At 60.2% G+C, this 25,622-nt stretch overlaps 2 protein-coding genes across 8 annotated transcripts in view; one reads left to right on the forward strand and one right to left on the reverse strand.

The window, feature by feature from the left end:
* Nucleotides 1-16,676, forward strand: part of PRKCZ (protein kinase C zeta) — a 104,041-nt gene extending 87,365 nt beyond the window's left edge. For 6 of the 7 annotated variants that reach the window (XM_027599159.1, XM_027599202.1, XM_027599174.1 and 3 more), the window contains 8 exons: nucleotides 7,979-8,065; nucleotides 9,261-9,396; nucleotides 9,563-9,650; nucleotides 11,065-11,184; nucleotides 11,806-11,885; nucleotides 12,223-12,312; nucleotides 15,949-16,064; nucleotides 16,209-16,676. In XM_027599159.1, coding sequence (XP_027454960.1) covers nucleotides 7,979-8,065; nucleotides 9,261-9,396; nucleotides 9,563-9,650; nucleotides 11,065-11,184; nucleotides 11,806-11,885; nucleotides 12,223-12,312; nucleotides 15,949-16,064; nucleotides 16,209-16,296 — 805 coding nt within the window. In that variant the 3' untranslated portion in view covers nucleotides 16,297-16,676. Of the gene's footprint in view, nucleotides 1-7,978; nucleotides 8,066-9,260; nucleotides 9,397-9,562; nucleotides 9,651-11,064; nucleotides 11,185-11,805; nucleotides 11,886-12,222; nucleotides 12,313-12,911; nucleotides 13,087-15,948; nucleotides 16,065-16,208 lie in introns of those variants that run through there. The other variant, XM_027599166.2, reaches the window with a different exon arrangement.
* A 1,988-nt stretch (nucleotides 16,677-18,664) lies between these two features.
* On the reverse strand, nucleotides 18,665-24,936 carry FAAP20 (FA core complex associated protein 20). Its single transcript, XM_027599230.2, has 4 exons — nucleotides 24,875-24,936; nucleotides 24,577-24,706; nucleotides 24,210-24,490; nucleotides 18,665-19,500 (listed from the first exon to the last, which is right to left on the reverse strand). The coding sequence occupies exons 1-4, from the start codon at nucleotides 24,934-24,936 to the stop codon at nucleotides 19,428-19,430; spliced, it is 546 nt and encodes a 181-aa protein (XP_027455031.1). The 3' UTR covers nucleotides 18,665-19,427.
* Nucleotides 24,937-25,622: the final 686 nt, after the last annotated feature.

The raw sequence follows: 25,622 nt of genomic DNA on the forward strand, positions 1-25,622 counted from the left end.
GAGCCGGGAGCCAGGGTGTCTGGGGGGCTGGAGCCGGGTGTCCGGGGGCTGGAGCCAGGAGCCGGGGTGACCCTCTGGCAGACGGGCTACGCTGCGTGGCTGTGCACAGGCGTCTTGGGCATGGCTGCTCACAGAGTCAGGAAGTCTCTGAGAAGCCCACAGGAACAGAGCCTGGGAGGCGCTCATGCACACAGCACTCAGTTTTTCCTGAGGTCTGGAGCCACAGCTGGGGTGCAGGCCCAGCCCTCCTCTTGTCAGCTGTGCGACCTCGGAGTAACCTGCCTGTACCCCAGTCTCCTCTGGGAAAGGGGAGCAGCAGGGACACTGCCTCTTAGGGTCGCTGCAGGGATTAGTAAGATGTTAAAATGTTAACAGCAAGGCCCAGCTCATGGTGAACCGTTGATAGAATGCGCCTCTGTGGGCGCCTGGGTGGCTCAGTTGGTTGAGCGACTGCCTTCGGCTCAGGTCATGATCCTGGAGTCCCGGGATCGAGTCCCACATCGGGCTCCCTGCTCGGCGGGGAGTCTGCTTCTCCCTCTGACCCTCTTCCCTCTTGTGCTCTCTGTCTCTCATTCTCTCTCTCTCAAATAAATAAATAAAATCTTTAAAAAAAAAAAAAAGAATGCGCCTCTGTGAGGGCCTTGCCCATGTTGGCGCTGGGCCTTTGAACAGATGCACCGCTGGGCTGTGTCCCCCGTCACGGTCGGGGGGTGATTAGCACTGTGCCCACAAACCCTCACGGCCAGCAGGACACCCACAGGGACTGGAGTCGTGAAATGTGATGAGGCCCCAGCAAGCAGGGGTGTGGGCAGCTGCAGGGACCGGACACGTGGGGGGGAGCTCCGCCTGGCGGGGGTACGCATGGCCGCCGCCTCGGCTCCTGGGCTGTGGGAGGGGTGTAGGCTCCGCCTAGAGCACGCTGTCCTGAGGCCTTGCCATGGGCCTGTCTCCAGGGGCCGCGGAGCCCGACCTGCCACACCTGCAGACAGACAGGACGACCAACCACCAGAGCCGAGCCTGGTGCTGGGGGGCAGCTGCGGTAGAAGTCTGCCAAATGAGCCGGCAGCTTGCACTGAGCGCGATCATTGCCAGGGCCTCAGGATGGGGAGAAAGAAAGGTTTCTTTTCTCTCCCCTTCAAATCCAGCGCCCACCCTGGTCGGCTGCGTTCTGTGCTCACAGCTACATAGGATCCCTGGGTTTTACTCAGCATTGTGTCGCCACACACAGCATAAAACAGGTGTTTCTAACACAAGATAAACATCTGCGTTGTGGAAGAACGTGCTCCACAGCACACAGACGGCCCATCCTTCCCAGACAATGGCCAGGATGAAAATTAACTACAAAATTGCTTCTGTTTGAGCTATTCTGGGAAAAATGGGCTAAAGATTGTAGCTGAGGTGACTATTTTAGCAAGTCCCCCCATAAAATTGCAGTTTGGGGACATTTCTCGCACTTAGCATGATCTCAGATCTCAGATGAGCAAGCTGCCATTAAAATATTTACAGTTGGCTCACTGCTCTGAGATATACGACCTTTTAACTGTGTGCCTCGAGTTATCATATTACACCCATTTCGTGTGGAACATGTGCTCACTGTCTAAAAAAGAGCGGACCTGTTACACCTTGTTTGTTAATGAAAGAGCTCCATGCGCTGTGTGCTGACTTCAGCACTTGAGTGAATTGTTCTTGGTTCAAAGTGGCATCTGGATATTAAATGCCACTTAGCCGGTGCTATTCTGTGTGTTCTTCCTTATAAAGGACACCTGAACACTTGCCTGCAGTTCCAGAGAGACTTCAGCTGGGCTCAGGCACGGCCCCGGCCCAGGGAGGGACCCCGGTGCTCCAGTGCGGGCGTGGGAATGTGGTGAGGGAGCAGCGTGTGGCGAGGCGGACAGGGATGAGTCCCAGAGGAGGTGGTGTGTGTTCACAAGGAGGAGACAGGGGCTTCGAGATGTGAGGGGTCATCCTGGAGCTATCCACAACCGCGTAGGCTCCAGGGAAACTGAGGCCCCGGTGGTGTTCTGTTGGGGAAGCCCGCTGCCCGGTCCCTAGGAGGACTGGCAGTGTAGGGTCCAGACACGGGCACATCGAGGCCTGGAAGGAAGCCTCAGAGCGGAGCTGAGGACGGTATGTGTCGCCTGATGCCAAGGAGTGGGTGGCAGGATGCCCCAAGCAACACCGCGGTGGAGATCTCGGGGCAGAAGTGAGGGTCTGCACACGGAGAGCTGGGGGACACAGGTCGGCGTGAGCACCTGTCCAGCGGGTGGTTGTGGATACGGTGGCCGCTGGAGGAGGTCAGGCCTCGAGTGGGGGTGATAGTAGACATGCGGAGAGGCAGGTGAGCAGAGACATGGCCGGGTCAAGCCTCCCGGGGGGCTCAAAGGAAAACCGAGTTCTCTCGGGGCCTCTGCTAGTGGAGGGAGGCCATGAGCGCAGCAGGAATCATCTGAGACCTTGGGAGTCCGTGTGAGCACATGAGTCACTGCACCTTCAAAACACAATAAATTTGTTAAAGTCATAATTTAATTGAAGCCCAGAATAGAAGGAGCAGACGTTGAGTGACAGGCAGCAGAGTGCGTGCGGGGTATCGGTTCAGCCTCTGTTCTGAGGCGCGGTGGTGATGCCAAAGCCCTGAGTTTGCTCCCATTCCATCTGGCTTGCCTAAAACGGCTACGATTCGGTCCCAGCCCCCAGGCTCCCAGGGCAGGGTGGCTAGGGCCGCGGACAACCCAGCCCGGGCGGCGGCATGGGGAGGAAGGATTCTTCCGTCCCAAGTGGCCTGGGACTCACTGCGGCAGTTAGGAGATTTCGGAGGGGTTTGCCTGACTTCTGCAGGTACATGTAGACGGCGCAGCTCTTAGAAACACTGCGGTGGCCGTCGACGCATTGTCCCAAAACCCTGAGCAGGGACGGACCCTCGGGGACTGGCCTCCATCCACTGGGGACCGCACACCACTCTCACGTGCGAGCAGGTGGTGTGTCTTCCTAATCCGGAGGCAACTGGCCGCACTGGGGCAGACGGGTTATTGCCATATGCGTGGAGCGGAAGAGCATGGCTGCGGGCCCTGCTCTGTAGCGTCCTGGGACTGTGCCGACCGGGCGTGGAGGCCTGACTGGGGTGAGGCCGTGGGCCCCCTCGTGTCCTCACCCAGGACAGGCCTCGGGCAGGCATGAGGGCCCAGACGCGAGGGGCTCCTCTTGTTGAGGAAATTGTCCGGGCGGACCTAAACTGTGCTTTTGCCAACTACCTGGTGACATCAGAAACCCCATGAAAGAATAGATTCTTTTAAAAACTTGATGCAGTTTTATTTTTGTTCTTCTTTATTTTAAGCAATCTCTACGCCCAACGGGGGGCTCAGACTCACGAGCCCGAGGTCAAGCATCGCACGCTGCTCCGACCAAGCCGGCCAGGCGCCCCTGTGCAATTGTACGGTGCAGGGAAGTGCCCAGGAGGAGGTCCCTCTGCAGATGCGCGGTGCCCGGTGTGTCGCGGCCCTTGTTTTGCATCTTGTGTCTTCCTTGTTGCTCCTTACTTTTCAATGTGGGTAACATTTTAGTCATGCAGAGTCTTCACTTCCTGGCATAATGTCTGTCCTGAGCACTCGTCACTCATTTCCGCTGAATTCTTTCCTCCCAGCAGAGCGGCCAGCACCTCGTGTGCGGCTCCCGTGTCCGCGTTGTGCTCGGTGCCTCCTGAGCCGGGCGGTGGTTCTCCTGGGTTTTCAGGTGTGCGGTTAGGACGTCGGTAGACGGATGAACCCTCCTTTCCAGCCCATGCCTGCTTACTGGTCTCCGATGACACGGCCTGTGCCTACTGCGTGCGGTGGCTGGTGGTGGCCGGCAAGCCTGGCTTCTTCCTGACCTCGTGGGAACGTCCTGGTGTTTGCACCGTGAGTGCACCATCGGCTGTGGTGGGAAAAGCAGAACCAAACAGCCCTGCAGGTTTTAGACAGGCAGCCTTGGCATTTGCTACCACAAGAGGCTGTAGGAGGTTGGGGACAGCAGAGACCCATGTCCCCACCTGCGGCTGCCACACTGGGATCCACAGAAGAGGTGCGCGCCCCCTGCCCGCCAAGCTGCTGGACACAGGAGCCATCCCCTCCTGCCCCTTGAACGCCTGTCGCCTGGTCTCCTCCAGGGCCCCCTGTGGCCAAGGAGCCGGGGGCGGGGGGTGCAGCTTGCAGGCTCTCAGCCCCAGTAGTTGGCAGAAGGTTCTAGATAGGCTGAGAGAGGACAGGCCAGGACCCGGCTGGGAGAGTCATTAAGGACATTTACATCGATTTCTCGTTTACTGTCAGGAAAGAACGTGGAAGTGTTTCCAAAGTCTTCTCGCCTGGAGGGAGGTGGTTGTGATGGGTTTGAGTCCTCAGGGCTCCTAAACCCGTGAGTTGCACCATCACGAAGTGTAACTAGTGTTGATGGATGCTCGACTCCCTGGGAGGCTGGGCTGCTCTCCGCATATCGTTCCCCTTCTGTGCTTTTAGACTCTGTTTACGGATGGTTCATATGCGGGTTTCCGCTAATGCTCATTCCGGTTTTGATCTGTACGCTCTCTCTTGTGCAGTCTTTACTGGATTTTTGAATTTTCTCATTTATTCTCTAGAACATTCTAAATTGCATTGGGACGACTGGGGCCTGCGGTTTGGGGAGAGGAGCTACCCCTCTTGCCTCCCAGTTTTTGTGAACATGAAGTTTACGTTTTCCTGGTGCTGACGTTCCCTTACCTCTCTGGTGCCCCCGCTTCCCCGTCTGGCTCGTAGTCTCTGGGTTAAACGTTAATGCACAGACGTGCTGAGTCTACAGCCTGAGGTTCAGGGAGGGCTGTAAAAGCTGTTCTCGTGTTGTGTACTAGCAGTTAGCACTTTTTCTCAAAGGGCCAGATAGTATTTTCACCTTTGAGGACCACGCAGTTTGTGTCGGAAGTATTCGTCGTGGTGCAAAGACAGCCATACACGGTCCGTGACGATAGACACATGCAGTAAAACTTTATTTACAAACAGGTGGCGGACTGGACATGACCAGCTCCTAGTTTATAGCATCACCTGTTGACCTGAGCATACTCTTGTCTTACGGTATCGGTCTTTCCCTCTGAGCCGATGTGTGGGGGCTGGGTACTTTATTCCATGGGGGGGAGGGGGGCAGGGGTGATGTGGGGGAGGGTGTGGTAGGTCCTCGGCCCTAAGGAGCAAGTCCGCGTCCGGCTCTCGCCCGGGGGTTCTGTGAGTGCCCTCCTATGCCCACGTTTATTCCAGCCAGCAGGGGCCGCAGCCCCCAGGTTCCCGTCTGGGTGACCAGGGCCGGGGGGGTTAGGAACTGACCCCACTCCACAGCCCTGCTTCTTTCCCTTCCTGGTGCAGCGTCCGAGCAGACTGGGGGAGAGTCTGGCCTAGTGCGGCCATCTGAGCTTGGCGGGCAGCCCTGGGCCTCTGGACCCGTCACCCTCCTCCTTCCGGGTTGGGTGTGGCCACGTGACCCAGGGCCATGGGTACAAGGACACGTGCCGTTCCCAAGCCACGCCGTGAACTGCCGCATACGCCAGGCGCCCCCGAGCAGGAGGTGGACCCCACGGGGCTCAGCCGTGGACACGGCAGCCAGCCCTGAGTCACAGGGAGCATCATCGTCAGAGAATGAGCGTCGCATGGTTCTGGTACAGTTTTGCTCTGAAGAAATGTCAAAAGTAGTCTTAAGGTTTATCTGTAGACCAAAAAAAGAAAAAAAGCAAACCAAAAGCCTTACGTCTGCAGCCTCCGTGGAAAGAAAACCAAGGTCCTCCGCTGTGACTGGGCGATAAACTTTGCCAAGTGAACAAATCCCTTGATCAGGGGCTTCCTGGGACAGGGGACCAACCCCCCCAATGCCCATGGTAGGCTTTCCCCCAGATAGGAAACAAAACTACCTTTGCTTCCACTTCTAAATTTATTTATTTTTTTTAAGATTTATTTATTTATTTATTTGAGAGAGAGAATGAGAGATAGAGAGCACGAGAGGGAAGAGGGTCAGAGGGAGAAGCAGACTCCCTGCAGAGCAGGGAGCCCGATGCGGGACTCGATCCCGGGACTCCAGGATCATGACCTGAGCCGAAGGCAGTTGCTTAACCAACTGAGCCACCCAGGCGCCCTGCTTCCACTTCTCTACATTTTGAAACGCCCCCTTCATTTTTCAGCTCCCTGAGGCTGTCGATATTTTCCCAGAATTTGTGTGTTTTGTTATTTTCTCTGGAAGTGGTGTCAGGTTTATCCCTGTTACGGAAAGGCACCACCAAAGTGGGCCAGCAGCCCTGGAGGCGCTTCCTGGGAGCGCAGCGTCGGGGTGCACGCCTCTCCTCCGGGACGGCAGGTTCTCAAGCGAGCCGCGCCAACTGGGGACACAGTTCCTGGTCGTTGTGGAAAGTCTCTGTCCTGTGCTCTGAAGTCACTCTAAGAGTTTTGAATAAATGCACTCTTTTTAACACTTTGGCTAACTGTTAGGTCCAAGGTCTCTCCGCGGGGGTGATGACCACCTCGCTTCCCCACGGTGGCTGACAGGATTGGACGTGCACGAGCAGACACTCTGCCAAGGGCAGATGGTACATATTTTCCGTCTCTCACGCCTACTGTCGTGTGAATGCCGCCACACACAACACGTATGTGAGCGGGCGTAGCTCTGTGCCGGCAAAGCTTTACGGACGCAGGTGAATGAATCCTGGGGAGGTCAGGCTCTCTTTGCCCTTCCAGACACATCCTCTGGAGGCGGGGTAGCAGAACGAGGGCCGAAGGAATTGCTCCTCGCTGGCCGAGAGGGTCACGGCTGCTCGCTTGGGGTCTAGGCCCGTTTCCATCTGCGTGTTGACGGATTTCAGGTCGTCGCTCTTGTAAGCATGCATGAGAACCTCCGTGGGTGGCCTCAGCTCGTGTACTCACTCAAATAAAGTGACCCCCGTCTTCCCGGCGGCCGAGAGGGCGGGGCACCTGTGACCCACCAGCCGACCCCGTCAGCTGTCTGCACTCACTCCGACTCCCCACCCAGAGGAACCGTGAGCTGCCCTCAGCAGGATATTTCTGGAAGAGTGTGCCTGAATTTAATTTTGAAAATGGCATCTCATTGAACTCGAGAAAGATGTCGCATAGAAGGATCCACGTGGTAGAGTGTTTGGAGACGGGGATGGTGTGTGGTCCCAGTTCCTTAGTCACGGGGTCACACAGGGTCACAAAGGGTCACATTGGCCCACCCTGGCCCCAGCTGCCCCCAGGCCTTCTCCCTGCCTCCAAGTCACCCCTGCGCTGGGACAGTCCATCCAGTGGCCAGGCTCCAGCCTGCAGCCCCACCCCCTTCTTTCCGCCCTAGTGTCCAGACCTCTGCAAGCTTGTCGGCTGTCCTCAGTGCCTCCTTAGTGCCCTGCCCCCACCCGAGCCACCGGGGCAGCTCTGGGGACAGAGCACCTCCTGTGCCTCCCTGGGGTCCATCCAGACTCGGTGGGCAGAGCAGTCACTCGACAGACATGACCACCCCCTCCCCTGGCCCGTGCACCTGCTCTCCTGGGCCCCGCGGCCTCCAGGGTGGTCCCGCAGCTCCGTATCCTGCCCCTGCCCTGCCGGCCCCGTGGGGAGAACGTGGGCTTCTGTGCTGGGGGGCATGAGCGGCTGAACGGGAATTGTCATGTGTGCTCTCGGTCAGGTTCCCTACGTCAGGATCAGAACGATCAGAACAAGAGACCCAGCGGGTAGGATCTCTTGACGTCCTCCGGGATGATGCCCCAGGGATCTGGGTGCCGAGCCCGACTTCTCAGTCTGGGCTGCTTTCCTCACCAGCCTGGGCCGGGCTCGGCGACCCTGGGCACCTCCCTGCTTCGGCCTCACCGGAGGAGAGCTGACCTGCCAGCACCAGGCTTGGTTGGTCCCGGTCATGGGGCTTCCCCACGCTGCGCCTGCTTCCAGCAAGGTCCGGTGGGGGCCGCATGGGGTCTCAGCCCCCACTGCTCTCTCTCTCTCTCTCCCTTCAGGCTGTTCCTGGTCATAGAGTACGTCAATGGCGGGGACCTCATGTTCCATATGCAGAGACAGAGGAAGCTTCCGGAGGAGCACGCCAGGTGGGTGCCATGCTGGTGGGCGGGCAGGCACAGGCCGGGCAGCGGGGCCTCTCCTCGGAGGCCAGCAGTGAGCTGGAAGGGAGGTGGAGTCCGGGGGGGCATGGCAGGGAGGACGCCACTGTCCCCTGCAGTGTGGCTCAGGGGTCCGCAATCATGGGAGAGAGGAGGATGCTCCGGGGGGAGAGAGTGCACAATGGCACCGCACATGGTTCTGCCTTTTTCCTGTTTCCAAAACCAGGGAGGGGCGGGGGCGGGGGGCATACATTTTGGCTGTAAACTCCCCTAAGTGGGCATTGGGCCACTTCTGGTTCTGGTTACATGGATGCAAAGCAGGGCCCTGGCCCTCGGAGAAGAAGAACCTGTTTCTGTTTAGGTGACAGTGACCCTAAGGGCCACCCGCCCTCCGACCGCCGCCGCCTCGGGGCCCACTCTGCCTCCTTTCCATGGTTCTCCCTGCTCCTTGCTTCCTCGCCTAAAACACCTCCATGCGGTTTTGTGAGTCACCTTAGGTCCTTTCTGGGAAAGGCAGGTAGTAAGTCAGGCATCGCTCACTCCCCACACACGAGCATTTTCATTTTTAATTGTGGACAGAACGTAAAATTCACTGTGCTAGCCCTTTGCGAGTGCACGGCTCAGCAGCGTGAAGCACATTCACACAGCGGTGCGCCTGTCGCCACCGTCCGTCTCCGGAACATTCCATCTTCCCGGACTGACGCTCTGCCCCCATGAGACACTGGCCCCCCGGCCTCCCCGGTCCCCGCTGCGACCTCCTGAGGGGGAATCCGACAGCATCTGTCCTTCTAGGACTGGCTCATGTCACTGAGTGGAGCGTCCGCAAGGTCCATCCGTGTCGCAGCAGGGCTCAGCACCCCGTTGTGTGGAGGGGCCACGCTTGCTTGTCCGTCCGTCCGGCGATGGGCACCTGGGTGGTCTCCACCTTTGGCCACAGTGAACGGTGCAGTTATGGACGGAGCTGTGCACATGTCTTCAAGACCCTAGCTCATGTGTTTAGTTGTCCTAATAGGCACAGGAACGTTGGTGATACTATTCCCATTTTATCGATGACAAAGCCGAGGGTCAGAGGGTGTAACAACATGCTCTTGGTCACTTCATCAGCGGCGTCCCCCCAGCTCCTACTCTGCCCGCACGGGCCTCCCGCCCAAGCTCCCTGTTGGGCTCTCTCTGCTGCCCCCAGATTCTACGCTGCTGAGATCTGTATTGCTCTCAACTTCCTCCATGAGCGAGGGATCATCTACCGGGATCTGAAACTGGACAACGTCCTCCTCGACGCTGACGGCCACATCAAGTTGACAGACTACGGCATGTGCAAGGCGAGTATGCGGTCCGTGGGCGACGCCCCTGCGTGGTCAGAGGTGCCCAGCGCCCGGTCACCGCGGCTCCAGGGGGCCCAGGGGCCTCGCGTTCAGGGTCCTGAGCCGGCTTTCTCTGAGACACATCGTCCCACCGATGAGGGGTTAACCGACTTTGTCCCCACAGGAAGGCCTGGGCCCTGGTGACACGACCAGCACTTTCTGCGGAACCCCAAATTACATCGCCCCAGAAATCCTGCGGGGGGAGGAGTATGGTGAGTGGGGGGCTGTCGGGCGGGCGGGGGAGCTGCTCGCCGGCACGCGGCAGGCAGATGCAGGTGCAGATGAGGACAGCCCCTGGGCCCTGGAGGCATGCTCTTCTCAGGGATGTGGTCCCGGAGCAGAGGGGACCAGGTGGCCCGGGGCTGACCCTGCCGGGGGTCCTAACCCGGACTCTGGGCCCCGAGCCCAGTAGCCAGGGAGAGCGGTTTTATTGACTGATGACACCTAAAATACACACCCCTCACTTTGTTCCCGGCCCCTGTCACCATCTGGCCTCAGCCCTTATTCGAACCTGTGTGGCCCCTGTCTGTCCTCCTGGGTGTCCACTCACGCGTCCCCAGCTGGAGGGACTGGATGGCATTCCTTTTATCAAGGAGCCCTAAGCGGTGGGGAAGGAGGCAAAGCCACACACACGTACACGAGTGCCGCCGGCTTGCGTGCCGCCCCCATCGGTGGGGGAGTGACCGAGGGGGACAGGTTAACCCGCCTGCAGCGCCTGCGGACCGCGTGTCTGCCCCTCCGCTTTCTCTGGGTTCGAAACAAAAATGAGATCGCTCTGTGTGCACGTGTGTGTGGTGCACGTGCATGAGTGTGAAGTGCCCTGTGCGATGCAGGCTTATGCGCGTGCGCACACCCCACACACTCGTGTGTCCTAGTGTTTTCAGTGAAGCATGTCACAAATACACCATCAGATATTTTTAAACATTTTCTTTGCATTAAAATGGGGGCTTGCTAGGTGGGCAGGTCACTTGCGCTCTCGGGTCAGAGGCGCCCGCCAGGCTGCTACCCCCGTGTCACTGAGGAGCCAGACAGGGAGGGACAGATGGCAGATGGGCAGACCGGGATCGGGCGTCCAGAAGCCGGCCTGGGCCGGGGGGTTCCGTATGGGATGGGGCGACAGCTCCGGAGAGCCTAAGGGGCCGCGGGCACAACTGAAGCCAGGCTCTCCCACTCCCATTCCCCGGTGCCATAAAGTACACCCTGAAAGAGCAACTGCAGGAGAACGTGGGAAAGACTGCTTGCGGCCTTCAAGAATTTAGGTAGGAAGCCAAAGGAGAGTGAAAGGGATGGGTGCCCCACAGGCTCGCTCAGCTTCCCAAGTCTGCGCAGCCAGAGGGTGGGCCACAGGCTGGATGAAGATGCGGGATGACAGTCTGGAAAACCAGCAGAGAGGCAGCAAGAGGGTTAACGGCCCTGATGTGGAAACAGCGTTGCAACTAGTTAAGGAAAAAAAAAAAGACACAGGCCCCAGGACGGTGGGCAGAGGGGAGGCCAGGCCGCCCAGGGCACGTCGGGGCACCGGGCCCAGCGCTGGCCAGAGCTGTGCCCGCGGCCGCGCTCCCCTGCCTCCCCACTGCGTAGAGCCCCTGCCGACCGCCCGCGGCCGGGCCTGTGCCGTCCCTCCAGGCTTCAGCGTGGACTGGTGGGCGCTGGGGGTTCTGATGTTTGAGATGATGGCCGGACGCTCCCCCTTTGACATCATCACCGACAACCCCGACATGAACACCGAGGACTACCTTTTCCAAGGTGTGTGGGCCACCAGGTGTTTCCCGAGGCTTCAGGTGCCACCCCCCGGGCTGTGCGTTCAGGTCTCCCCCCCCCCCCCCCCCCCCCCCCCCCCCGCCGCCCGACCTGCCCGTCCCCACACACCCGCTCTCAGGGAAGCAAGGACGGGGTTGGGGAAGTGGGAGCGGCCATGGTGTGGGGGGCCGGTTCACCGGTAAAGACAGCCTGTCCTGATTTAGCCCAGACTCCTTCCTGCCGCCGCCAGGTGTGCGCCCTGGAGGCGTGGGTGGGCGGGGCCCCGGTTAGGGCTCCTTGCCACCTGCAGGTGCCGAATTCCCTGCCCCTGGGATGCGGGCGCCCAGGAACGCGGTCGTCCCCGCAGCGCCCTCTGGTGGTCCTGTGCAGAGGCGCCCTCGTCCGTGAGGCCGCTGCAGGATCCGGGGCACGTCCGGGGCGGGGGGTGGGGGGGCCCTCTGAGGCAGAGAGACCCTGCTGCATGCTGGGAGCAGGGGCCAGGGGCCGCTCCTGCCCGGAAAGGGTTTCGAGAGCCCTGCAGACCGCCCAGCTCTCGGCTGGGCAGAGCAAACAGCAGGGAGCGTCGGGAGGGAACCGGGCTTCTCACCAGGGCCCCACTCATTGCAGTAATCCTGGAGAAGCCCATCCGGATCCCCCGATTCCTCTCCGTGAAAGCTTCCCACGTCCTGAAAGGATTTTTAAACAAGGTACACACCTGTGGCCGCCGAGAGGGCCGTCCCTCCCGCGTGTGGCTGCCCGGGCTGCTGCGGGACCCGGGGCGGAGGGAGGGGGGCTCTGCTTCCCGACCGGACCTCTGCCTGTGCTTCGGCGTCTTCGGTCATACTTGCCAAAACAGAACGAGAAATTGTGCCCAAGAGAAATTCAGTGAAGGTACCGTCTGCTCTCAGCTGGGTGCTGAGGTGGCGGAGGGCATGCGGTGAAGCCCTTACGTCACAGAGGGAAAGGAAGCTGCGTGTCCTCTGGCTGTGAATCTGGGCTGCTTTGCTCCATACTGACTGGTCCTTATTGAACTCTGACCCCTAGGACCCCAAAGAGAGGCTCGGCTGCCGGCCACAGACGGGATTTTCCGATATCAAGTCTCACGCATTCTTCCGCAGCATAGACTGGGACCTGGTAAAGCACGGGGACCCGTTTGCTGTCCCCCCCCACCCCAGGGAGGGCTGGGATGAAGGGTGTGGCGGGGCCGCCCTCTGGGGCCCTGGGAGAGGTCCTGCCTCGGTGTCCCCACCACGTGCTGTGCTGCCCGGGGGTCCGGTTGGGGAGGTCCTTCATCTGTGACCACACCGCCTGGTTGAGTCTGTGTAAAATCCACTGGTGGGAGCCGGTTTCATGGTGGGTTTCCCAGAACCTACCCTTCTTGGTCCCATCTTGGGCCGCGGTGAACAGTGAAGGATACAAGCCCTTTCCACTTTAGCACCCTGGTTCCTGGTACTAAAGGAAGATTGAACTGAATTTGGTTCACAACATATAACTGGCTGCAGAGTTACTGAAATATAACCTTTAAATTGTGCTCCTGAGACAAAGGAGATTAGCTAGCTAATTAAGTGAACATTGACCTTTAGCTCAAACTAGATCGGAAGCCAGCCCCGCTCTGGGCGGTGTTGCGTCTCCCCCTCCCGAGGCTGCGGTGGCCTGCGGCCAGTGCTGAGGCCCGCCGGGGGCGGGGCAGCTCTCATCCACTCCCTCTGGTCACTGTCACTTTCCACCCACAGGACTGTCGTCTGCGCATTTGTGGGGTCGCGGTGAGGAGCGCGCTCAGACCACGCGCCCACCCCGCCCACACCCAGCCCTGTCCAGGCCGCGGCTGGGTGATTTCAAAACACAATCCAGCGTCCTCTCCCTTGGAGTTATTAGACACAAATACTTAGAACAATATTCAGAGCACAGGTACTTTTTAATTAAGAAAAAGACTTTGAGGGGCGCCTGGCTGGCTCAGTCGGTGGAGCGTGCAGCTCCTGGTCTCAGGGTCGTGTGTTCAAGTCCCACGTTGGGTGTAGAGCCTACTCAAAAAACAAAAGAGAAACTGACTTTGATTGGTCCACTAGCACAAGGGAGGGGAAATTAAGACTTGGGCTGGTTTCTGACCATTATCTGTACAGTTTGGGACACCTGGCCTGGAGGAAAGTGCCTGGCGTCCACAACCCCCGGGCCACACTGAGCCTCCGTGGCCCACGTATTGACGGGCCGAGCCCACGGCAGTGCCTCGGGGGTTCTGCAAAGCGCAGCCCCCAGCACTCGCTAGGCAGGTGTCATCCCGCTGAGCTGGAAAAGGCCTTCGTAGATACCTCGCCCACTGTCGCGGGGCTCTAGCCAGATGCCGGGCCTCGGTGAGAGTCCTCAGTGGCCTGTGACGCCGCATCCGCTGAGGGTGGCATCTGGCCATCTCTGGTCAGTGCATCCTTGCTGGAAACACTGTTCTCAAGTGCACCCTGCATTTGCCGTGATCAGAAGGCCAAGGGTTGATGGCGTGCGTGTGAAATGATGAGAGTGCTCTTCTACGAGCAGTGTCCACATTCATAAGCCACATCCAGACCCCAGTCGGTCGGGGAAGGCGCAGGTGGTCCCCTAGGGGACATGGGGGCCTGCGGGCCCCCCCGTGGCTCTGCGGAGTGAGTGACCACCCGCTCGGCCACTGCCGTTGCTGACGTGCCTGAGCGAGAGGACACGTACTGCATGAGGCGGCCCGCGGTGCTCGAAGGGATGCTGTTTTCGGTGGGAGGGACGTGCAGATAGTGGAGGGGAAGAAGCATTTTGATAAAATGGGTGCTGGGGTCCCTCTGCCCTCACAGGGCGGCTCCTGGAATTCCCTCGCTGCCCCCACGGCCGGGAGAGCAGGGTCCAGCAGTCTCTGGCTCGCACACACCTGGTGGGGCGCTCATCACCCGGAGCTGGGGAAACAGACTAGTGGACAGGAGAAGCCCCGCTGGGAGATGCGGTCACCCTGGACCCCACTCTGCCTCTCCCACCCAGGCCTCAGACACTCAGCCTCCAGTGTCTGGGCCGCTGCCCCCCCGCAGGACGGGACCGCTCCCTGCCCAGCCTTGCCAATGGCAGCCTCCTCTGTCCAGGGACTTCCTGCTTCCTCTCTGGCTTCACGGAGCCCCCGAGGCCCCCGGCACCCTCTGCGGGGCAGCCCACCACCCTTGCCTCCTTCAGGCCCTCAGAACTGGAGCCTGCCTGGCCGCCACGCACGTCCCTTCCAGCATCCTCTCTGCTCACACCGACTCCGCCCAGTGGCGGCCTGTCCCGGGGCGACATCCAGGTGGCACTGTTCTTGCTCACTGCTTTTGACTGAGGAAAGGAGGTGACGCTTGTGAGACACTTGGAGGGAGGCTGAGCAGCCTCACGCCCTCAGACCAGAGGATGGGGCCCTGGGATGGGGGGTGGGCGTGGAGGACCCCGGGAGAGCTTCTTGCTTCAGACCCAGCTCCACTTGCTCCTTGGGTCTGCTGCGACTTGCTATTTAAATCTTAAAGCAGCTGAGGCCTAAGGTGGGGAAATGGCTTAAGACGTGCCCCCCCGCCCAACTTTTTATCAGAAAAGATTGCATATAAAAGAACACGGGTAATTGTGTATAAAAGGTGAGAAGCAACAAGGACAGGGCCTTGGTCCCCACGCACACGGGTGACCTGCTCTGCCTGCAGGGACAGCCCGTCCTCTCTGCCACATGCCCTCTCCTGCCCGGGGACCGGATGCCGTGCCAGCCACATCCCTGTGCACGTCGGGCAGCCGGCAGGAAGGACTTGTCCGTGTCTGGGACACACCCATGTCCTCCACTTGCCAAAGTGGGGCCCGAGCCGCTCATGTCCCACGCCCACTCTGCTTCTGTTATAACTGGAACAGCTCGTCACGTCGGCCTTGGACGGTTCCAGGCCTGTGCGGGGACGTGTGGAGCCCCATGCGGGCCGGCGTGTCCAGGCTCAGCCCTACCAAGGGCCCAACAGGCCTGGGCAGCGTGCTGCGTGCTTCCTCTCGCTTGGCCTCACGCGTGGTTATGCGGCAGGGAGGGGACCCAACACGATGGCTCCACGGGGCAGGGGCCCGTGTCTCTTGCTCACGGCTCAGTGTTCTCGGGGACGTGCCTGGCCCAACACGGGCACAGCACACACCCGTGTGTCATAGAGGGACTGAGCGAGCAGGCCCTCACTGTCCTCGCCCGCGTGACATGCCGCTGAGGGGTCCCTGGCCTGGGCACTCCACCCTCTGGCACAAGCGTGTCTTAGCCCCATAAAGGGTGAGTTGGAAGTCAGAGTCTGGATCCTGAGAAGCCCTGTTTCCTGCCTGACGAGCATCCCTTGTGACTAGAAACAAGAGGGTCAGTTACGGCTTTTCGGGGAGGAAGGTCCCGGCCGGACAGGGGCTCACCAAGCAGCGGCGTGGGCAGCGGCGTCCCTGCCGAGTCCGAGCTCCCTTACGACCAGGGTTCCAAGTTGTAGGAAAGAAAACACTCCCGAGACCAGCCTGGTTTGGCTTCAGGGGCCGGGCTGTGTGGGTGCAGACGCCCAGCTGGCTCTGTCCTGGGTACAGGGCCCACGTGGCCCGTGCTGCCAGCATTTCTAAACTCAGGATTTTTCTGGCTTCAGATGCTTTCTCCTAGACTTGTTTTAAGGGAAGAGAAAACTAGCCTTCAAATACAGGACATGTTTAAACACGGAGTGTCTTCCTATTCCGTTCTGTGGTTTAAGTCCCTGCGAAAACCCAGGAGATGACAAACAGTATCAATCTGACTTCTTGCCTTGTTCTTCCCAGTTGGAGAAGAAGCAGGCCCTTCCGCCATTCCAGCCCCAGATAACCGACGAGTACGGTCTGGACAACTTCGACACCCAGTTCACCAGCGAGCCTGTGCAGCTGACCCCAGATGATGAGTAAGGCCTGGGGGCGGGTTGGGGGGGGGGCGGCCGGGAGGGTCGGGGTGCCCTGTCCGCCGTCTGCCCTGTCCGTCCAGGTCGGCCGCGGGCTTGGGGGGGCGGGGGCTGACACCAGCCCCTGTGCTCTGCCTGTGCACACAGGGACGTCATAAAGAGGATCGACCAGTCTGAGTTTGAAGGTTTCGAGTACATCAACCCGTTACTGCTCTCCACCGAGGAGTCCGTGTGAGGCCGTCTTCTCTGTCATGGACACGTCTGTGAATGACCCCTTCACTCTATCCTTAACCACAGCGCATGCATGCCAGGCTGGGCGCAAGGCTCCAAGCGCGGCCAGGAGGGACACTTGCCGCTGAGACCGCGGACGGGGCGTCCAGCCGGCGCTTCTCGGAGCCGAACAGTCTGGCGTCTGGGCCCGCGCGGCCGGCTTCGTGATGGAGGAGTTTGCTTCTTGTGCCTGCGCCGCGGAGGAGCCGCGGTGACCGTGTCCGAGGGAGAAACTGCCCCACGATTTCGAAGGTGCACACTTTCCACAGAAACAGAACTGACCTGCTCCACCAGGAGAGTTAGCCTGTAATGTCCTGAGGAATAAAATGTGCCCATGATGTTGAAGCCTCCCTGGTGCCTTTTTTCCACGTGCGACACCTGCCCAGAGTCTCAGGCGACACCCACCCGGAGGCCCCGGAGCAGGCGGGGTCGTGCGCCAAGTGGCGGCTGGGGACTGGGTACGGGAGTCCGAGTGCCCACGGGGATGCACTGCGATGAAGAATTTACAAATTTGGAACATTTTCTAAATCCCGGTAAGTTTCTGTTGTTAATATTTAACATGTATGTCACACCCGTGTGTCGCCGTGGTCTAGCGCGGGGGCCACGCGGCATCCAGACGGATCCTGGATTCTAACGCTGCTCACCGAAGCACCCGGAGACCAAAAAATGTTAGGAAGTTGAAAACGAAATCTGCACAAAATATTTCTGCAAACACTAAGCTCCGTGATATCTTGTATTAAATCTTCAAAAAAATATTTTTATCGGTAATAAGGATGCTCAGAATTAGAAAAAATTTTTTTAAAGATTTTTACTTATTTATTTGACAGAGAGAGCGAGCGAGAGAGGGAACACAAGCAGGGGCAGAGGCAGAGGGAGAAGCAGACTTCCCCCGGCACAGGGAGCCCAATGCGCGGTTTGATCCCAGGACCCTGGGATCATGACCTGAACCGAAGGCAGACGCTTAACGACTGAGCCACCCAGGCGCCCCTGGAACTAGAAAATTTAGTAACATCTGTGTATAAGTGCCCCTAGCCTTAAATAATAAATCTAGAAGACCCACGACCATTCCACGCCGGTTGCAGAGTAGCTTTTCTACAACAGAGACTTGTCTCAACCAGCACCACAATTGCAACCAGGAAGACTTGCCTCCAAAGACAGAATTTAGGGACCTCAGAGCAGATCCCGAGAGCCACCTTCTGGGTCTCACGGGGGTCACAGCCCAGTGCTGACATCCAGTAGCACAGCCTCGGCCCGAGGGCTAGGCGGTCAGTTGGGACTGGTGAGCGGAGCCCTGGGACGGGCTGATGTCACACGGGGAGGTAGAGACCCCCGTGTGCCCAGGAGGGGATAACAAATGGCCACTGAGAGCCCCCCTAGGCACAATGACAGTGTCTGTTCCAACAGGACAGGGGCCCTGGGTTTGTTGAGACTGAAAGCATTGATTTATTGTTGCCAAACAGCGGCTCGGGTTCCAGTTGGGCGGGTCTTGTGCAGACGTGCACATGGCCGGGCTGGTGGCTCAGGGGGACACGTAGAGCCATCTGCTTTATAAATTCAAGAAGGGGAAGGTAGTACTGCAGTGGGGGTTGGAAGCAGCAGCCCCAACATTTGTGAGCAGCATGGGTTGTCTGGATGGTCCGTGGATGGAGACGCCGTGGCCATGGCCGGCGCGGTCTGTGGTTGGCGTGGTGAGCAGGCAGCGCCCGTCCCCGGCCGTCTTCCTCCCACAGCCAGCGTTCGCGGGCCAAGGCAGGGCAGGCTTCTCACATCTACTAAAGAAAGACTTGGAGGAACACGCATACTATTATTTCTGATAAAAGTAGGTGTTTCCAGGAAATAGCAGTTTTGGAAGGCGTTATTTTTTTTAAGATTTTATTACAGAGGGAACACAAGCAGGGGGAGCGGGAGAGGGAGAAGCAGGCTTCCCGCGGAGCAGGGAGCCTGATGCGAGGCTTGATCCCAGGACCCTGGGATCATGACCTGAGCCGAAGGCAGACGCTTAACGACTGCGCCACCCAGGCGCCCTGGAAAGCGTTTTCTAAAAAATAGACTTTATATAGAGCATTTTTCGGTTCACATCAAAATTGCGGGGCATCTGCAGAGATTTCCCAGTGCCCCTGCCCCCACGTACTGCCACCCCCACCCCCACCCTTCCTTCCCAGGGGCCACTTGTGACCACCGACGAACCGCACAGACCGTCATCGTCCCCAGGGTGCTCGGTGCACATCTTGGGGGCACAGCGCAGTTTGGGCAAAATGATGACATGTACCCACCAGTGCAGATTATGCAAAGTGGCCTCACTGCCCGAAGTCCTGTGTGCCCGTCCGTGGGTGACCACAGGTCTCTTTACTGTCTCTGTAGTTTTGCCTTTTCCAGAAGCCTCTACAGGGCATCATGCAGCAGGGGGTCATGCAGCAGGCGGTCTGCAGACTAGCGTCTTTCCCTTAGTCACGTGCAGTTAGGTTCTTCCACGGTGTCTTCGTGGCTCGTGACCCACTCCCTGCTGCCACAGCTCTGCGGCCACGGTGGGTGCCACGAAAGCCCAGCTCTTCCAGAATCTGTGGGCTGTCAGCACTGGAAGGAGAGCTACCCTATGGGTGCTCTTGTGCCCCATTTTCCACTGGTCCCGGAAGCCCAACACCACCTGGCTGATGTGGAATGTTCTGGCACACTGGCCTGCCCACTGCGATGGCGCCTGGCCCGATCCTGGCACTTAAGTCCCCACCCACCCGTGGGTGGCCGACACTGAGTAATGAGCACTTCATCTGGGGAATTAAAACACGGTGTGAGCGGGGTCTGCGGAGGCAGGAAAACATGCTGCCCCCGCCTGTCCGCAGACGTGGCCAGTTCTGCTCATGAGTCTCAGCTCATCCACCTGGGCCTGGTCCCTCTGCTGAGTGACGACTCTGTCCATCCTGGATGGCAGGAGAGCACTCTGCTTAGCGTCAGCCAAAAAGGGAGAGGAGCCCGGGTTTCAGTCCCGATACAAACACACCACACCAGGAGTCCACACTGATGTTTTAACACGTGGCTTCCATGACGGAGAGGACACGGTTCCAGCAGGGCGAGGCTGGGCCTCCGCACTGGCTAGGCTCATCACCACGCCACGTCTTCCGTGCTTTCCGCCAGGCACTGAGCAAGGTGGCCATCAATGTCCAGCGGGGCCAGACTGCAAGAGGGAGGAGAGTCACCCAGGCACGGGAGCACTGACCACATGCCACCTGGCCGGGGCACCCACCACGCACCTTCACGCCCTTCCCTGGTGTGACCACCTCACCAAAGCTCAGAGAACCCCGCGACGGTCTCCATAGCTGGTCAGGAACGGGGGGAAGGTCCGGGGGGGCCACACGAGCCAGAACAGGCCTTCCCAAATCCTGTTCCCCAGGGCTGTGTCTCTGGGCCAGGCGCTCAGCGCACCTGGACACACGTTCTCAAGGCTCACCCAGGCGCCTGCGTCTGGGGGGAGGGGGGCTCCCTGTGTCTGAATGAGCCTCCCAGGGATTCTGGAACCCACTCGGCTTGAGCCTCACAGCTCCCAGTGAACTGCTTGTCCTGGAGCCCGAAAGCCCGCCCGGCGGTGCACAGGACAGCGTCAGAAGCTCCTCTACAGGGCCTCAAGGTCGAGGGCAGCCCTTCCTTGCTCCCCAGCCTGCCCACAGCTCGGCCTCCGTCAGGGGTCCGTCAGAGGGTCATGTCCTCTCTTACGAAAACCACCCCACTTGGCCCCCCAAAAAGGAGAAGCACGAAGGCTGGGACCCCAGGAGCACACTCACTGTCCGTCCGGAGATGCAGGGAAGTGAAGTGGGTGGAAGGTGCGTGCGCAGCTCAAGTCTGAGATTGTTTTCTTGACGTGGAGGGACCAAGCCCCCTTAGGGAGGGAGTTCAGTGAACCTAGGCTGCCAACCTACAGCTCTGGGGGCTCCAAGGCCTGTGGGTTGGCCTCTCGGTGTCCAGTGGGGTGTGCAGACGGGTCTGGATTCGTGGCACAGAGCACTTTCCATCCCTGATCTCATCTGACCACATCAAGGAGGGCGGACCAGGCAGGACCATCTCCGATGTGCTTGAGAGCTGGGGGTCGGCAGCTTCTGGCTGGGCCCCAGAGAGCGGCAGAGCTGCGGTGCTCAGCAGGACCGCGGGGGACACACTCCCACAACGCGGCCGGGCCCACCGGCTGCAAGCGGCAGCGCTCCTGTGTCCACCCGTCGGCTGGCCTGCCCTCAGCTCCTCGGCCTCCTGCCCTCGGCCAAGGCCAGTCCAGACCCCACTCCTGCAACCCTTATGCTCCAGACGGGCCCAGGCCTCCTCCCTGTATCTCCCTGGGCTCGGCAGCAGGGGTGATGACCCCCTTCCTGCTGGGACTTAAATGTCCCCCACAGCCCGTCCCAGGCCGGCCCGTGTCACGGTGGCCAGGGCCCCACCTGCCCTTACAGAGCGCAGCTCAGCGCACCAGTCTTGCCCCCGCGGCCTTCCCCAGTGGGGCCCCTGGGGCCTCTGTTAGCAGCTGACAGAGCAGACACCCCCTTCACCACCATGGGCCCCGCTAGAGACGCCTCTGCGCCATGGCCTCTGAGGCGGGTTTGCCCACATGGCTTCTCCCTAGCCCCAGAGACCTCCCAAGATGTGACCCTTCCTCTGTCCGATCTAGAGCCATCCTGCTCAGCTGGCCAAGTTCACAGACCAGAGTAGAAAGGCCCGTCCCTGGAGCATCACTGCAAGATGGTGTGGGGCACAGCACCGCCTCTCACCCTGCTGCTCTGGGTGCCTGTGCCCCTTCTGGTGGCCGTGAGCTGCCCTCTCAGACTTCGTAGGGCTGGGCAGTGTGCTCCCAAGTCCCTGGGGCCCCTGCCTGCTCTCTCCAAGGCTGCCAGAAGATTCTAAGGTCTGGACCGGGTCACCTTGTCTGGGGTTTCCAGGTGGTACCCCTTGGGTGGGGGGGGCACCCACTGGGACCCTTCAGACCTCCCCCGAGGAAGCGAACTCGGTCTCGGCAGCCCTGTCCCTCACGCAGTTTCTGCAGCAGCTTGCCCAAGACGGGCCTGCCTTCCATCACATCGAAGCCCCGTGTGTGGCCGTAGGCGCGGCTGCAGGACAGGAGACTCGGACCAAGAGCCTCCAGGCGTCTGCCTCAGACACAGCAACCCGCAAGGGCCCCGAGCTGGCACAGTGCCAACAAGCCAGGCCTCCCCCTGGCACACATGGGACACAACTCAGCTTCTGGCTTCCCCATCCCCACGTCAAGTGGCCCGTGGGAGCCCACCCTCCCAACCACCTCCTGAGCCCACAGAACACGCAAACTCAGCAGTGAGGGGACGGGGTTTCACACCCCGTTTGTCGAATCCACCACGTAACCATCCGTCGCATCACAGAATAAAGCCGTCCTGAGTGACCCGGAAACGCTAAGGCTTTGAGAAGAACAGTGCGCTCATCCCACAGCGCCCTGTCCCCAAAGCACACCCGTCACCAGAAGCCCTTGGGTCACCAGTCGCCCCCGTGGCCTGTCAGAAGGGCAGAGCACAGCTTCAGCCTCTGAGTCAAAAATTTCCCAAGTGGGGCGCCTGGCTGGCTCAGTCAGCAGAGCATGTGACTCTTGACCTCAGGGGTCAGGAGTTCAAGCCCCATGCTGGCTGTAGAGTTCACTTAAAAATATTCTTTTAAGGGGCGCCTGGGTGGCTCAGTTGGTTGAGTGGCTGCCTTCGGCTCAGGTCATGATCCCGGAGTCCTGGGATCGAGTCCCACATCGGGCTCCTGGCCCAGCGGGGAGTCTGCTTCTCCCTCTGACCCTCTCCTCTCTCATGCTGTTTCTCTCTCTCTCTCAAATAAATAAAATCTTTAAAAAAATATTCTTTTAAATAAAAGATATTATATATTAAAACAATTTCTCCCAAGAATCACTAAAAGCTGACAGTTTTCTAGGGAAAGTCACAAGACAGTTGGACATTTAATTACTGCGTGCACCTGCCACACTGGACCCTCCCACGGCCCAGGCTGTCTCCCTGCCCCACGGTCCGGAGCATCCCACCAAGGGCCCGCGCCTTTGTTTGCAGCGACCATGTCTCCCCAGTCACTGCGCAGACCTGAGGGGTGTGTCCTGGCCCGAGGACCCTCTCCTTTGCAGTCACATGGAAGAATGCGCTACGAGCATTTCAGACACGCTGAGGCCCGGACCCCACTGCACTGACACCTACTTTGGGAAAAATGAGGCACTCTGCCAAGCCTTAATTTAATTGCTTAAGAAACTCAAAACTGCAGTTTTTTCCTCCGTCTCTGTCATCGGGAATCTTTCCTTTAGACTGTATAGAAACACCAGCATCCCAAGGACGAGCCCCCTCCGAAGAGGAGGAAAGCTGGGGTACCCTGACAGCTTCTGCCAAGAAAACACATTTCCCGCCAGGGCCTGCAGTGGCGTCCTCTGCCCCTGCACTTTGTGGACTAGGCGTGAGTCAGGAAGACCACGGTGTTTAGAGTGTTCACCACATTCTCAAAACTAGCAAGCCGGTCAGTATTTGCAACTCACAACCATCCCAAAACACGAAACAGGCAAGAGGCAACGCAGTGAGATGCTGGGTCTGGGAACATTCTGCCAATTCCCCGGTGCTCCCGTGGGCCACTGAGCCACCTCCTCCAGGCCCCGCTTGTGGCTCCGCCTGCCGCGGCTTCACCCACATGCACCGTCCCTGTCCCTGTCCCCATGCGGGACAGCCACCGCCTCGCCCAAACCAGGCTGCTCTTGCCTCCCCAGCCCTCGGCTGTGTGGGCACAAGGAGGTAAATATGGGGGTACTGGGCTCACCCCAACACTGGGCTTTCAAAGCCTTGTTCCCATAACAACGGTGCCGACTGGAGGAGCCCAGACAGTTGACCACCGACCGACAGGATCACGACGGGATCATAAGATCTTCGTGGGCAGCCTCCGTGTGCTCACCCGAACCAGGGGTTTGAGAGCGTTTGGTCTGCCGTCAGCTCCGTCGCCCTCACTGTCCAGGATGGTGTTTGCTTCTGGACGACCAGAGACGCGGCCTGTGACTTGCACACCATCGCTCAGCCACAGGAAATCTGGAGCTGGCGCACTCACTGACATCTACTGTCCGTTCACTACACCTGAGCCCTAGGACCCCCACACCTGTGTCCTTACCTGTGCAACGACATGGCCGACAAGCTGGCAGTTTGGGTTTAACATCTCAGCAAAACTGGATTCGATTCCCCTTACTTAAAAAACGATATAAAGAGGGGCACCTGGGTGGCTCAGTCAGTTAAGCGTCTGACTCTTGGTTTCAGCTCAGGTCGTGATCTCGGGGTCATAGGATCAAGCCCTGCGTCAGGCTCCATGCTCAGCAGGGAGACTGCTTGGTCCCTCGCCCTCTGCCCCTCCCCCCCATCTGCACTCCCTGCCTCTGTAAAATAAGTAAATACATCTTTTTTTAAAAAAGGAATATAAACAAGTTCTTAAAGGAAAACAGCATCTCTAGGCACAAAAAGTCTTCATTTTTAAAACCTACCCCTAGGAAGATACCCGTGGGGCACTTTAAACAGGAAACTGCTTGGCGACCCACAGCCTGGGGGGGCCCTGGAGGAGCCTCAGCCTGGAGATGGCGGTCACCACCAGGTTCCCTGTGACTTAGGGGTGGGGCTCCAGGGAGACTGCCGGCTGTCCACGGGACTCCACAGGATGAGTGAGCGGTGGACCCCCAGACCATACACCTGCGCCGACTGGCTAACGGGTTCAGTCACTGCGCCCCGCAAACTCTGCAGGCACCAACTACCACCTGAAGAGGCCGAAGCTGAGCCCGAGCACCCCTCGGCCTTCTAAACGTGGCTGTGGTTCCCAAACAGGGCTGGGGTGAGCGGAGAGGAATGGAGGCCCAGGCCCGGGCGCGCTCACCTGGGGGCGAAGTTGGCCTGGCACATGGGGCAGCTCCGCAGGGTCGCCTCCCACAGCTGCTCCTGGGGACCAGGGATCCCGCGGGGCTGAGGCGCGGGGCGTCGCTGCGGGGACCTGGCAGGGGACCCCGAGCGTCCCCGGGCCCCAAGCAGCACCCGGTAGGAACGGCTTGGGTCCCCGCCTCCCCTCGGGGCCTGTGGGAAGGGCGTCCAGGAAAAGGTCCGGGCTCCCACGGTGAACACCTCGGGGGGCGCGGTGCGCTCGGGACCTCGGCCGTGCTCCTGCCAAACGGGGTCGTCGGGCCGCGTCAGCGGCGCCCACCCCACTCCACACTCGGCCGCCCTGGGGGCCCCCCCCCACTACGCACCGGGCCGGGGAAGGCGGGCAGCGACGGCAGCTCTCCGTCGGGGCTCAGATCCGCGCTCCCAGCTCGCAGCAGCTCCGCCCACGGCCGCGCGCACTCGCCGCCATCCCCCGGGAGGGGCCCCCCGCGGCCGCTGGGGGGGTGCAGGGAGAGCTCAGCGGGGAACCCGGCGCGGGGGGGGGACCGAGTCGGGTTCCGGGAAGCACGTGGGCGCGGGGCCTCGGAGCGGCCGGGGGACGCTGGCCTCCCCCCTACCCCCCCACGCCTCCCCCCGACCACCTCTCCCGGCCCCCGGCCTCACCCGCCCCCTGAGGACGGCCTCCGGCTGCGCAGCCCCGACCGCGGCCTCCGTGCCGCCTCCATCCGCCCCCAGCCGCGCGTCCGGCGGAAGTGAGCGGCCCGCCGGGCACCACGCCCCCGACACAGACCCCGCCCCGCCCCGCCCCTCGCCGACCCATCCCCCCGCCAACCTCCTGTCTCGAGTGCGCTGTGGACCTGGCCGCCCCCCACCCCCGCCAGCGCGCCCCGACCCCTCCCATGTGCGCGCTGGAACCCGCCCCTGGCCACGCACCCCCGCCCCACAGGCTGCCCCTGGGAGCCCTTCGTGACACTGTCGGAGGGGAAGGTGTCCTGACCTCCACATTGGAGGAGACGCAGGCCACGGTTCCTTCCTGCACCAGAGGCGGGACTGAGGTGGGGGAGGCCGACCGGCCCTGAGGGGGCTGATTTCCAGCTGAGGAAGAGATGTGGGGGGACCCATCTGCTGTCATCCAGAGGCTTGGGGTCTGCAGAGGCTTAGGAGGAGGAACTGGGCACAGAGTCAGGCCGCAGGATCCCTTCCCCCTCTGCCCCTGGCAGCTCCCCTCAGTTAGCCCACCTGCCGCACGTCCAGGCCTGCCCTGGCTCCTCCACCTCCCGATGCCCCGGACAGCTCCCAGCCTCCGTTTCCAGCTGTGTGGAAGGGGATTCGGCCTGTCCTTCTTAGGACGATCGTGTTTCCCTACTAAAGGGAGGAACTTGGTTTTCGGAGTTAAGAAAAAAAAGAAAGG

This window comes from Zalophus californianus, chromosome 4 (genome assembly GCF_009762305.2).
Source record: "Zalophus californianus isolate mZalCal1 chromosome 4, mZalCal1.pri.v2, whole genome shotgun sequence".
Taxonomy (NCBI): domain Eukaryota; kingdom Metazoa; phylum Chordata; class Mammalia; order Carnivora; family Otariidae; genus Zalophus; species Zalophus californianus.

Excerpts from the sequence above, each read along its gene's own strand:
- FAAP20 (XM_027599230.2), bottom strand. The coding sequence starts at position 24,936 with ATGGAGGCGGCACGGAGGCCGCGGTCGGGGCTGCGCAGCCGGAGGCCG. Across the intron at positions 24,707-24,874 it reads AGGCCGTCCTCAGGGGGCGG|CGGCCGCGGGGGGCCCCTCC; the intron begins GTGAGGCCGGGG and ends GCACCCCCCCAG. Across the intron at positions 24,491-24,576 it reads TGCCCGCCTTCCCCGGCCCG|GAGCACGGCCGAGGTCCCGA; the intron begins GTGCGTAGTGGG and ends CCCGTTTGGCAG.